Below are 12,736 nucleotides of genomic sequence, written 5' to 3'. Positions count from 1 at the left end.
TTTCAAACGAAGTAGCGGAAGGATGGAATGAATAAGAGAAAACAAAAATTTCTTGAAACAGCACTCGGTAATATACAAAAGTATTCGTACTCGTGTTCTGGAAATTTCTCAAGATTTATTCTTATCGCAAGTGGTTCATAAAAATGATAAAATTATGCATATTATATGTTTGGCCTTTACAAATGAATCTTCGTTATCGTAATTTCTTTTTCACGAGCTAAAAGGCGGCAATAAATTTTCGAAAGTGTCACGTTTCACAGTCGTAAGAACATTAAATACATCATTGAAAAAGCTCTGGGATCTTTGGGTGTAAATTTTGTCGGACATCCGGAACGAATCTTCGTAAGTACGGAAGGGACGGAAGTCGTATAAGAGCTTTCGTGAAAGGCAAAGGGGGTTAGAAAAGCGGGGAGTCCTCGTGTTATTCAATCAGATCTTATCAATTAGTTTCGGGGATGCCGTGACGCCGGAGTAAAAATTTACAAACATATTCATCGTGAGGGGGGAGAGGGGCGGAAGCGAGGCGTACTCGGTCGGTAATATTTCGCGCAATTAAAAGTCTGAGATATGGTAATATCCTTATCTCTCTTGCCGCCGCCGCAACTTCAACGCGTGCTCTGAATATGTAAGAGCAGCAGGGCAGCGTCGCTCGGCTGCCAACGTTAAGTGGGCGGCCCGGTGGTGACGGGGGTTTATACCTGTTGCTTACACTCACGCGTCGCACGACTCACGATCAGGACTCAAGACTCACGGCACACGACCCCAGACCAAGAGAACCTGAAACCGCCGCACCTGGCAGCCTCGTTTCAGTCAGGGCTTGGAAACGGGGTGAATTTATAAAACAACCACGTCCTTCTGCACCCTCTGTAGACCTTCGGCGTGCTTACAGAGATCTTTATTCCCTATTGGTTCTTTATACGTTCGCATGAGGGGTTCTTAAATACCACAAGGAAATAATTAAAACATTAATTTACGCAGCTACGGCTCAACGTCAAGCGAATACGCCGTACTATTGTAGATAAGTCGATGGATGTTATTGATGACTCGCTACGCCTTCTTAACGAAATTTTTCGAGCAAAACGAGGGTAGGGAGCATGTGATATCTAAATGCATCGATTTTCACTAAATATGATTTATTACTCTCGCGGTATAGCGGTGGAAAAAAATTCGGTTGTTTACAGTCAATTTTCGGAACGTTCGTTTGGTGATTGTTATTGTTGCAATTTATTTTTTTTTTCCCGAATTCAAAATGTCTCTATTCTCTTACGCCAGGATAACAAAGAGCGATAGCTAATGAAAGAGATCTGATATTTTATACCGCTCTCGATGGCAGTGCGGAATTCCCAGAACGCGCGGTATGACCGGCGTATTTGGTACACCGATACGAATGAAATAATTAGCTTATGTAACCGTATAGAGGGGAATGGCCGGCGCCCCTTTGCGATATTTAAAATCGGATTAAATACCCATTAATGCCCGAGTAACGAGCGCCGGATTAGCCCGATTGAAGGTAGGTATGATCGGGTTTGGCTCCCCGTTATCGTGCTCGTTGGCGCTTTCAGTTGAATAACGAATCGCCGTTTTGACGAGTGAATTTTAATCCGTGTTTTTTTTTTTTTTTTACCGATTCCTCCCAACCTGCGCTCTTACTTGCTTAGGCGTAACGGCGAAATATAAATTGGGCTTTCGATCAATTTATCTCGATGTATATTTTCTATCAAAATTAAATTGGAAGGCGTCAATATCGACGTACTGTAACACGACTTATTGACGGAAAATGACTTGGGATTGAATGTTTCCAAGAAAATCAACGCAATTTGATGCTCAGCCGATTGAATATTTTGGCATTAAAAGTATTCGGTTCGTTTCTCATCATCTTCAAGGCTCGTAGCGAGTTTCCACAATTTTATACCTCCTACTCAATTGACATCGATACAGGAAAGTATTATTATATCAAGTGGTGTTGTGGCCTGTTCGTTCGTTCGCTTTTAATCTATATCGAAGACTGCAGAAATCGTTTTTCCCGAGGTGGTTTGCGGAAAGAAACGCTATTCTGCGGAAAAATTGTTGTTCATAACATTGTTAAGGCTCGAGGGGCTGGAGATCGTAATATGAGAATGTAATTTTGCTCTCGAGACATCGATTCGATGCCGTATTATACGATATATATGTATATACGTTGTACAGACATATACCTGAGATGACGATATTAGAGATAATGCAATTTTCGTTATGAAAATATTATTTCAAATTCAATTTCTCAGTTTGCTGAATTAGGTGAACTCTCGAAGTTAGACATCATTCTGCCTGTAAAATTTCAGCCCTTGAACGAATCCTGAAAGAAATGTGTGAGTATGTAAGATATAACAAGGACTATCAATCGTTTACTGAGAATAAAAAAATGCTCCTCAAGCGGTTACAGTCATCAAACGCAATCGAATCTACGACTCGAAGTTTTCGCTCGCTTCGGCTTCATCCCCCGATCTCATCATCGAAGTATACGGACGAACGCACCTTGTATATACTAACTACGGCATTTGGGTTCATTTTATGGCCCATTCACACGTTCGTTTGCCCACCTCTCATCCACTACGTGACGCTGGGCTAGTCGACTCGAAGTTGTCTAAGTTGTTCGAAAGTGTAGCAACGTACAAAATTTCTCTTTAGGGTTTAACGAGTTGCCAAGTAGAGCACAACATTAACTATCTCTCGAAGACCGAGTGGCTTTGGCTCCCGCCGAAAGAACTTCACTACTCCGTACGAGGTTGCTCTTCAGTCAGTCGAAGGAGTCAAACTCGTATAAAAAAGGTCAAAACACCATTAGAAAGGAAAGCCGCGGAAGAAAAAGAAGAAGAAGAAGAAGAAGAAAAACTATGAGGAGGAGGAGGAGCACGGATGGACCTAGCATCGAGGCATCGAGGTGGATCAATTACTCAAGCCTGATGCATAAATTCAAGCGAGGGTCAACGTGTCGCTACTTCGTTCTCTGATATCCTAAATCGAGAATCCCGAATCCGTGCACTTAATATGTGTCTGTGGGATTAGACCAGGGACGTGTTGCGGGTCGGATTGCAGCGTGTCCCGTTAAGCTGGGGATCGCGTTGCGATGTCTTAGGGGACGGATGTCCCTGATTAACCCAGCCTCCCTTACCACGTCGGGATAGCCGGCATCCCGTTCTTGCCACGGGCCACGTGTTACAGCTTCGGAAATGCGGGGTTGAGACGAGAATGAACGTGGGGACGACGGCGCAGGGTGAGGGAAGCACCGTTTGTGGCTAAATTGCATGCTTCGGTTCGCAAACATACAGCTACTGTGCACCGACGGACAAACTGCAGGGCGGGGAACGGATACGGTGGCATTATACGCAGAGCTGCATCACGTGCCGGACGGATGAAAATGTTATCGAATTGATTGAGGATTTCATGGCGATGTTCGGTGTTGCATGGGATAATTAGCAAGGATGAAGTTCTACCGGATGTTTCAAAAACTTAGATCCAACTTCCCGTCCACTTCGATGTCACATCTTCATCGTTACTGATCAGACATTTAGAGTGTATCCCGTTACTTCCCATGTCGGGTGGTTGGAACATGTTCTTTCGTGTTTTAGTTTCTCTGTGTATTACCACCATGCAGAAAATATAATACGTCTTTTGTTACTTTTATCGGTACGAGAGATTTGAGACTTCGTGGTATTAAACCGTTGACACCCTTGGTCGTAAGGATGAACTAGTCGAAAAGTGGCACTCTTAGTCGCTGAGATCATACTTGTTGATGGTAATATCCTCGACGAGCTGGGAAGAACAACCGTGCGATTTAAACGTAAAGCTTAGAGGTAGCGGCGATGTGAGATGGTGACGAGGAAAGTTAACTCGTGGTGGGGAATTAAGTTTGAGTGTTAGTGGCGGGGGATCATCGTACATTGTTGACGGATGAACGGGACTTGTGGAAGCTGAGTTCCAGCGTAATTAATTTGGAAAAGTTGGTTAACGTTTTTCCGAGCACCGAGCTGCGTGGTGTAATTAGAGGGTGAACTCTTCGTCTCTACCTCCTTCCCTTCTCATTCTCTCATGGCTTGTTTTGCACTAATTCGAGACCTGTAACAGCTAGTTTGAAACTAGCTAGGTGCCCATTCTACTCACAGCAACGAACCTACTATTTTCCAGTCCAAGTTTCGATTTTCAAAGACCTGAATTTACCATTGGTGGGTGCCATGATTTCGGGCAATAGAGAAATAGAGTGAAAGAAATTAATTAAAACTGTGAGACATAGTCCGGTTAAATTGAACGCGCAATCAAGAACCAAACGCAGCTTAGGAGTTTGTATTTTATTTTGAGCAGACCGAAATGATCTAGAAAATGTGTTACACGTACGATTGTCGAACAACCTTCACATATTCGGACAAGAGGCTCATGGGAAATGGGCATTATCATATAGCTTGATACCTTTATAAGGTGGTTTTCCGGTAGTGAACCATTTTTTAAATCAGACAGGGTGGATCGTTAGCGACTCAGACAATGCCTGCGAGGCGTCGGGTATGATGAATAAAGTCTTTCGATTCGGAACGAATTTCGCTTTCAGTAGTTCTGAGGCAGCATGTTGCGTTCGTTGCCGTCCGCAAGTCCCGTTCGAAACCAGCCGACCGGAAGTTTCCCTTCAACTTCCGTTGGCGCACGCCTCATACATATGCATGTATACCAGGGCGAGCGTCGCCAGACAAGCTTTCGTTCTCCCAGCATGCAACGTGTTCTGTTCGCAGTCGCATAGAGAGCTCTGGAAGTTAAATCGCATGGCCCACAGTAATCACTGCTAGTACGGTCGTCGAAACTTGATGCCCTTTCGGTGTGCAGGGACCGGGATACACGCTGTTCATCAGTTGTCAGTGGTCACCCACGGGTATTCCATACGTCCGTATCCTACGAATACATGCTTACCTCGGTTCCATCCGGGGTCGAGTGAAACGCCAACACATGAAGCCGGCTGAATGCATTTGTTCGCGCGCATGTAATCAATATCAAACTCGAATCCTTTGACCATAGAAGCAGCTTCTCTGTTATACGATACATGCAGGGACGTGGATATTACACCTAGCTTCACGCCGTGCATGCGAATCAGAGTTGATTCGGAATACCGGGACTACATTTTATCCCGTAGATCAGTTTCAACATTCTCGGTACCGAATTCGACGCATCGTGCAATCCGCATTAATCGAAGGTCCGTTTGTAAAGTGCAAGACTGAGAAACGATCGTTTACTTGTTACGACAACCACGCGGGGAACTTTCTTAGAGAATTGATCAGTCTCACAGAACATAGAGCGAACATTGCAGTTCGTCGTATTCGTGATGATTAAGACTGCGGATGATTAACACGAAGCCCGATACAATTAGTGGCGACGTCATCACGTCGTGAGTACGTAACTTGTTAATGAAATAAACGATGCACCAGCTGACGATCAACTTGATTCCATTCGCTTTGCAACGGTGAGATTATCCCCTGAGAGACACCTGCAGGTTTCTAATGCGATGTCTTGGAGAGGTATGACAGTATACTGCAGGCGCAGTGGCGACGGGGGTGAGGATGAGGGCTGCATTTGACACCGAGGCAACCTCTAACTCGAGGCGACGCAAATCCTGTTAAATGGATCAACCTATGGAAAAGGCGTTGTCCGTGTGACGTAACGTTTCCTGTCGTCTCAAGCCGTCGACTCGGCCAATAGTTTACCCGCAACTACCGCCACAATCGTACGCGTCAAGCTTCCAAGGCTTCACGGTCATTGTTCTACCGGTTTTGATACAGGTTATAAATGTCACCTCGCAAGGATTCCCTGCAAAACTTGGAGGCTATCCTTATCTGCAAGTGTGATAGGCCAGCTCGTGCCACGTGGAATACATACCCCGAATGATTAATATTACCTGCAACTGCACGTCGACGGATTCACCGGATCTTTAGTACCTGCACGGCTCTGTGTATGAATTACAATTTCAGGTACAGTACATTTTGTGAAATTGGTGCTGTTGGATTCTGTGATATTCACCAAGTAATTAAATACAAATGTCTATTTCCGGAGATTTGGTGAAACTAGCGTATAGTACCTAGTGGGCTGTATTGTGTGTCCGCACCGCATTGCCAAACTATATGAATATCAAAGCATCGCATGATTAGTAAGGTTCCCGATTTCGAATTACATTGAGACCAAGTAGAACTGAAATTGTGAAGTACGAAGAGAGGAAATTCGCGTCGTTGGAGGAACATTGATAGTCACTGAAGCCGATATGAAAGCCAACACGTAAGCTGCTTTGCAGCCGTTTGTATACCGGACAAAACGAAGGTAGTGAATGACATCTAGTTATACACATACATCTGCGGGAGAAGCTTGCGCTGGGTCTATGCAAATTTATGTTTCGCGATTCCTTTGACTCCAACATGTAAGTGAATGCATCGCTTAACCGTGAGGTAACCTCGTATTTCATATGTCGGTGTCTAGAAAGGCGGAAGTAGTGTAGAAGACCTATGCCAAATATTTCGAAAACTGAAAAGAAAGAAGGCTGAGTATAGCTAAAACAGAAGCAAGAGAAACTAATGAAGCGTAAAGAAGAAGTCAAAGTTGCACGGTGACATAGGTACATTTCGAGTCAGCGTACATCCGTACGGCCAACAATAAAGCAGCTCCTCTTTCGTTGGTTTTTGAAAGAAAGGGAGAGACGTATTTTTTTTTCACTTGTTTCAAAGGCAACGGAAATTTGGACTCGTCGGAAGTTCAACCCTGCAATGTCTTATATTCCGTCTCACCTCGACCGAGTTCACGCTCAGCGAGAAACCGGGAGTGTAAGAAACTTTGCCCAGAAAGAATAGTCGGACTTGAAAAACTTGGGGGCTCGAAAAATACAAGCGAAGTGAACGGAAAAGAAACAATGAAAATTGAATAAAAATAAAGTGAAAAATTCTTCCCAGTTTTAGAATAATAATTGAACGAGCAAGAGAAACAAAACCAGGTAAGAAAGATCAAGCCGGTTGACGTTAATTTCACTTTACCCCTACAACTCCTCCTCTCTCACAGACTCATCTTCGTCGTGTGGCTGCAAGGTGGCAAAATACAAGGTACACGTATGGGTGGCTGGGTATCGTTCTTCGTCCTTCTCGACTCCCCCCGTTCTTTACGCGAGATATTATCGCAGTCACCCTGCAACAGCATCCCTTGTACGGTATTCTAAATTATTCACTGTAAACGTCCGTTGAACTAGCCTGCATACTCCGGGCGGAGGACGCACTCTCGCGAATAAGTTTTCGAGATGAGCGTCATTATCCGACGGAGCTGGCTTATAACGGCTTCGTGTGTGTACAATGCCCACCTCACACCCCTGCCCCCTAAGCCTTCGAACATATAACACTACATCCGCCATCCGCATCATATTACACCCATCATACATGCAACCGTTCCAGACACGAGCGCCTTTGTTTACCTGGAGAAGAGGCGGATTGGCTCTAGGAACGTTCACCTACACCCAAGGAGGTGAAACTTTGGCGAAAGTCACTCCTCGACGGCGTCGTGTACCAAAGTTGTACATTCTTATTCGGTTTCCATAAACCCTGCAAGTCAAACGGGTATCTCCTCCATTTCTGCAGTCAATATATACAGCAAGTGCGCTACATATCCGCTGGCTTATCTCTTGCTCCGAGACTTCGAGTGCTCCACCTTGGCGGTCGTTGAAAACCAGTGACGCGACGTGAGTGTAGCCAGATGTTCTTTTCGCGGACCCCTGCAGTATACGGTCGCGAAATGAAATGGGAAGCTAACGCTGATGTATCGAAAATGTCGGAGATGTGTTTTTCTGTGAGAGAAATGGAAAAAATGGAAGAAAATTTGGAGAATAATGTAGAGTTTCGCATGAATCGCAACTAGTTGGCTACGTGTATTGTCTGGCTTTTTTTTAAACCTCGAGAGAACGCTCGCATAATGGCCTCTGTATACGAGGTACGTTCTGCATGTCTGCTCCGGTAATAATTCGGTGGAATATTCTCTTTTCTTTTCTGAACAATATGCCCCTGTTTTATTTCAAGTTTTCCCAGACACGCATGTGGCTTGCACATTATTTTTCTTTTATTCCTGACAGTCCTTCAACGGTCTGAAGCTTTTGCTAATACGCCATGATAGAAATCTTGGTTGATGAAAGAAAGAACTGAATCTAGATGTGTGTGTAAAAAAAGGTAGAAAAAAAAATTGTATCGTTATACCTCTTATTCAAAAAAACGAAATGGCGGTATTTTTCTCCACGATTCTTGGTACGCTTACGGTGGGGGGGTGAGCGGGATAAATTGGAATAAGTAAACAACCCTGGGTTATCATCGCATCAGGTATATGGAAAGGGTGCGGAGAGGTAAACTGACGGCAATTTGATTACGATTTGAGGTATCGGGGGTAATTTCGCTCGTCTGCAGCCCTTTCGGGGATGCCGGAGTTTCGAGCTGCACAGGGTGTTAAATTCGTCCATGATGCAGGGTGTTTTTACACCGCCGCTGCTTTAATTTCATCTCCTCCGCGGCTTATTATTTCTATTTAACTGTCGTCCGCGCGTTTTGTTTTCGGCTATATTTTTCGTTGGCTAGGCCGGTCACGAACTGCCCCGGTGAATTGCGACAATTAAAACAAAAGGGCCCCTTCCGCGCACTCCGCTTCCTCAACTCTTTCCCTCTGTACTCACTCATCCCCCTCCGCCCCTCTCGCGTGCGGGCGCGGATGTACGCGCACATGAGCACATGGGTAAATATACATACACACGTGCGTACCTCCACGCCTCCGAAATTACACCACCGGCTCACGTGCGCCAGGTTGCCAACAGAAATGAAATTCAGCCGTCCACCAATGCCGGCTATACACACACGGTGCGAGGTGTGAGGGGTTAAACACGTTGAATACCAGAGCCGAGGGTGGAAGGCTTGTGTTTTTCATGAAAAATATAACGGCAGGTCAAATTCTTACGCCTCGAGTCGTAGCGTTGCTCCCGCGTTTACTAGAAAAATCGCCTTATTATCGCCTTATTTGCTCTCCACCCGTTTCTAATGCCCGTGCAGCAGCGGGGTGGCGAGTAGAGATTTAAGGGCGCGGGTCCGGATTCAAGATGTTATTGTTCCCGGTTAAAAGGGTGACCATAAATTCAATTTTGCTCGACGTAAATATTGTTTCATGCAAAACACCCTCGTCGCGGCTTGGCTCGGCGCGAGGCCTCCGCGCAGCAACATATCATTTATAACGCGTTCTGCCAGACTTCTCTGGTGTGGAAAAAATGATTGATGGCCTTGCCCACTTTTCGCTGGCTTCCACGTTCTCCGTCCCTCTAATGCTTCTTGTTTCGCTTTTCCTTCCCCGTTCGGCTCCACAGTTACCACGATGCAGCGTTTCTCTGTGTTGACTGTCGAGCCGCAGAGGAAACTAGGAAAAGGCGTCGACGAAGGGACAAGGCTCGTGTTTCCGATGCGTGACACGTCCCGACTCGATTTCAGTCTCGATTAAAACCATGTATACACGACGGTTAAACCGACTCGCGAGAGTGCTGCCCCCGGATTTTCAATCCTCGCAATTAGCAATTCACGTTTGCGATTTCGCCTTTCGTCGTTCTCACGTCCCTACGAGGGATAAAAAAAAAAAAAAAAGAAAGAAAAAAAATATCCACAGAACGGAATCGCGGAGACCGGGATCTGGATGAAACTCGCGTTAACCTTTCATCGCGGAGCTGAGATGTTTTCCCCTAGGAGGGGTGCAGGGAAATCGCTACCCACTCGACCCGCGGCACGCATTCCAGGGGTGCGAAACTATTCAGTGAAAAATCGAACGCGTCCAATTTCGGTAAATCTCAATCGAAGCTTATTCCCGCGAATTTCGCCTGTAACGTCCCGGCGCTCCTGTGTGCGCGTGTTCGAAGCTGTATGTGTGCCTACCTTCGCCCTGGAATCCTTGCTTCGGGAGGCAATGGCTCGGGGTGGGAAGAAGAACTGGGGGCGAGGAAAACGGGTGGATGTAAATTTGTAAAACACACGTCGAATTCATGGTCGTATCTCCAAGTCAATGGCAATGGCAATGGCGCGATGGCGTCGCGCGGGGGAATTCAATTAAGTTTAATGGGAGATCAAGAGGGGAGGAAGACTGAATAATGGACGGAACTTGGATGCCGTTGTTCGAAGCGGGGCTGCCTCCTTCTCCCTTTTTCCATCCGTGACTTACTTTACGCCTGGCAGACCAAGAATTAGGAAACGCCGGTGCGACAATGCGATTTAACTTCGCTCGAAAATCCTTGCTGCTTTGCTTTTTTCTTTTTCACCCGCTTTACGAGTTCAAAAAGTGGAACAACCGAGATAATTCGAAAAAATATAAACAAACATCGATAGTCGATCTTAATGCACGTATATACTCACGTCGAATCCCGCGAATCGGGGCTTATTGCGGAAAACTTGGTAAGCATGTAGATCGCTGAAAATTCTCACGTTTGTTACGCGCCGAGGTCTCTGACGGGTTCGAGCAAGAGTCAAAGGAAAAATTACGACTGCTCGTTAGCGTCGAGGGACCGAACGAACTTTTCCAAAAGGACAAAGTGGAAGAATTTTTCTTCGGGCTTTCGAGTGGAAGAGATTCGTGAAATTTTTTTCTTTTTTCTTTTATTTTTAAATTTTTTTGTACTTGTAACAAACCTTTTAAATGACGTTCAGTGTTTTCGACGCTTGATAACCTATTTCTTCTCTGCATATAATATTGTAACGCTGAGAAGGTTATGAATAAATTCGAAACCCGCCGCGCGAATGATGCGTACGAGGAAAAAGAAAAGAAAAGAAAAAAAAAAAAAAATAAACTCATTTACATAAAAGCTCCGAAACCGAGTTTCTTACGTTGTGTTCGCAGTGTAAGATTGAACATTCATGCTACTCACGACGTGAATACATACACGTGGATACGGTCGTATTCGCGTAACTTGCGTGAATGTATGAAATATTTGAATATAAACCTGACATATGGATTTTGTCTAGCACGCGACAAAGTATTCAAGGCATTCGCTGTACTCTTAGATTGATTTAAACATTGCTTCCCATTTCACTTCCCGGCTCTCTACCACGTCTTTCTGCAGTGCAATACGTGCAAAATCCATTCCGCAAGTCAAACATTTATAGAGCACAGAATATACATGATATATAATGTATAGTGATTAACATACCCTCCAATTTTTATATATCTTCCTCTACCTGCATAACATTACCAGGGTCATGTCAGAAAAATCGAACGTAAGGTAAAGCTCACTTAGATGGTGTTGAGCTTATTACGATTCAAAGATTTCTCAACATTTTTTCGTACGATGCTTCTTCTCCGACTAAATGGAATCTTGGGAACTCAAAAAATACAATCGAAATACCGTTACAGGTTTGAGCTGACTGGTGCTTTCTGCTACCACGAAGTCGAGTTCGCAGAGCAGCATCACCGCAAAGTGTTTCGATAGAAAAAATCTAGCGCTCAAATTTTTATTCGGATAGGTATCTAATCAGCGCCTGAAAACACTTTGGTTATTTTTCAAATAAATTTAGCCATCATTCATGTTCGGATTTTTTGACATGGCTCAGTTAATATCGTCCACGTCCTTCACTTTTCTGATCAGCTTTCAGACTCACCTGTCGTAATAGTAGTCCCTGAAACAAAAGAAAGATTACAATGTAAATCATCTTATGACAGAAATTTGCAAAATAAAGGCAGAGAAAAGTTTGGAAAATTGTTAAATATAATCCCGATTTTCGTGCGTGGTACAATTAAGTCGGAAATCGATACACATTGTGGAAAATAATTGAACTCTGTCAGACTCATTTTCTACTCTGAATCGGTACCCCGCTGATTTCTGCTATACGTTTCGTCATTGATTTTTGTCAATTATAATTATCGACAAGTATAATAGCGGCAACGATAATATTGCGTTGTACCAATATTATTCCGCTACTGGATACAATGCGATGTCCCCTGTCAAAATTCGAACTTCAGGTAAATTTTTCACTACTGACAAAACGCACAGAGGACAAGAGAAATTATGTGCGGGCGTTGAAATTCACACAGGAAGTTGTAGATCCCGATCCCTTTGATAAACTTTGCGTGGTTAACCCTGCGGCCCCCCCTCGACTCGTTACAGCTCATGGTTGAAACGCGTTCAAAGAAGGATCCCTGATTTTCCTCGGTGTGGGAATTATATTGCAAAATGGTTAAAGTGAAAAATTCCGGCCGCGCGGTGCCGCGATTATCATTCGGCTCAGCGCGGTGCGACGCGTGGCGGGTGAATTGAAAAGGGAATGAAAAAATAAAAAAGTGACAAGAACCGGTTATGTCGGGGGTAGGGTACGACAATGCGGCCAATCACAGTTCGCGGGTGTTTTCTGGTTCCGCGGGGCACTTGGCACAGCGCTTGGCAAATGTTTTCGGCGTAAAATTGGAGCGAGGTTCAAAGGGGCGAAAAATTGAAAACATACAGATGAGAACGTGATGCAATTTCGCGGGGCGTCGTCGTCGTCGTCGTCGTCGTTGTTCCGCTCCGTTCCACCATACGCCATGCCGGCCCTGACGGTGGGAGTCGGGAATTAAACGGGAGACATTTTCGGGACACCACCGTCTGAATACTAAAGATAACAAGTCAGCGAGGAAGAAAGGGTTGGCTTAGTTCCCCGCGGTTCCTGCTACCCTCGGAAAGCCGGGAGGCGAAGCGGAGCTTCGCCCGGGGAAG

General features: G+C 44.9%; 1 protein-coding gene across 2 annotated transcripts in view; it reads right to left on the bottom strand.

Annotated features, from left to right (window-relative positions):
* Positions 1-12,736, bottom strand: part of LOC124213032 (uncharacterized) — a 162,301-nt gene that overhangs the window by 22,787 nt on the left and 126,778 nt on the right. For both annotated transcript variants that reach the window (XM_069133638.1, XM_069133636.1), the window contains one exon: positions 11,646-11,663. In XM_069133638.1, coding sequence (XP_068989739.1) covers positions 11,646-11,663 — 18 coding nt within the window. The remainder of the gene's footprint in view (positions 1-11,645; positions 11,664-12,736) is intronic.

Source organism: Neodiprion pinetum, chromosome 2 (assembly GCF_021155775.2).
Source record: "Neodiprion pinetum isolate iyNeoPine1 chromosome 2, iyNeoPine1.2, whole genome shotgun sequence".
NCBI lineage: Eukaryota > Metazoa > Arthropoda > Insecta > Hymenoptera > Diprionidae > Neodiprion > Neodiprion pinetum.
The sequence above is the reverse complement of the archived record's forward strand: the minus strand, read 5'-3'. Positions and strand labels throughout refer to the sequence as shown.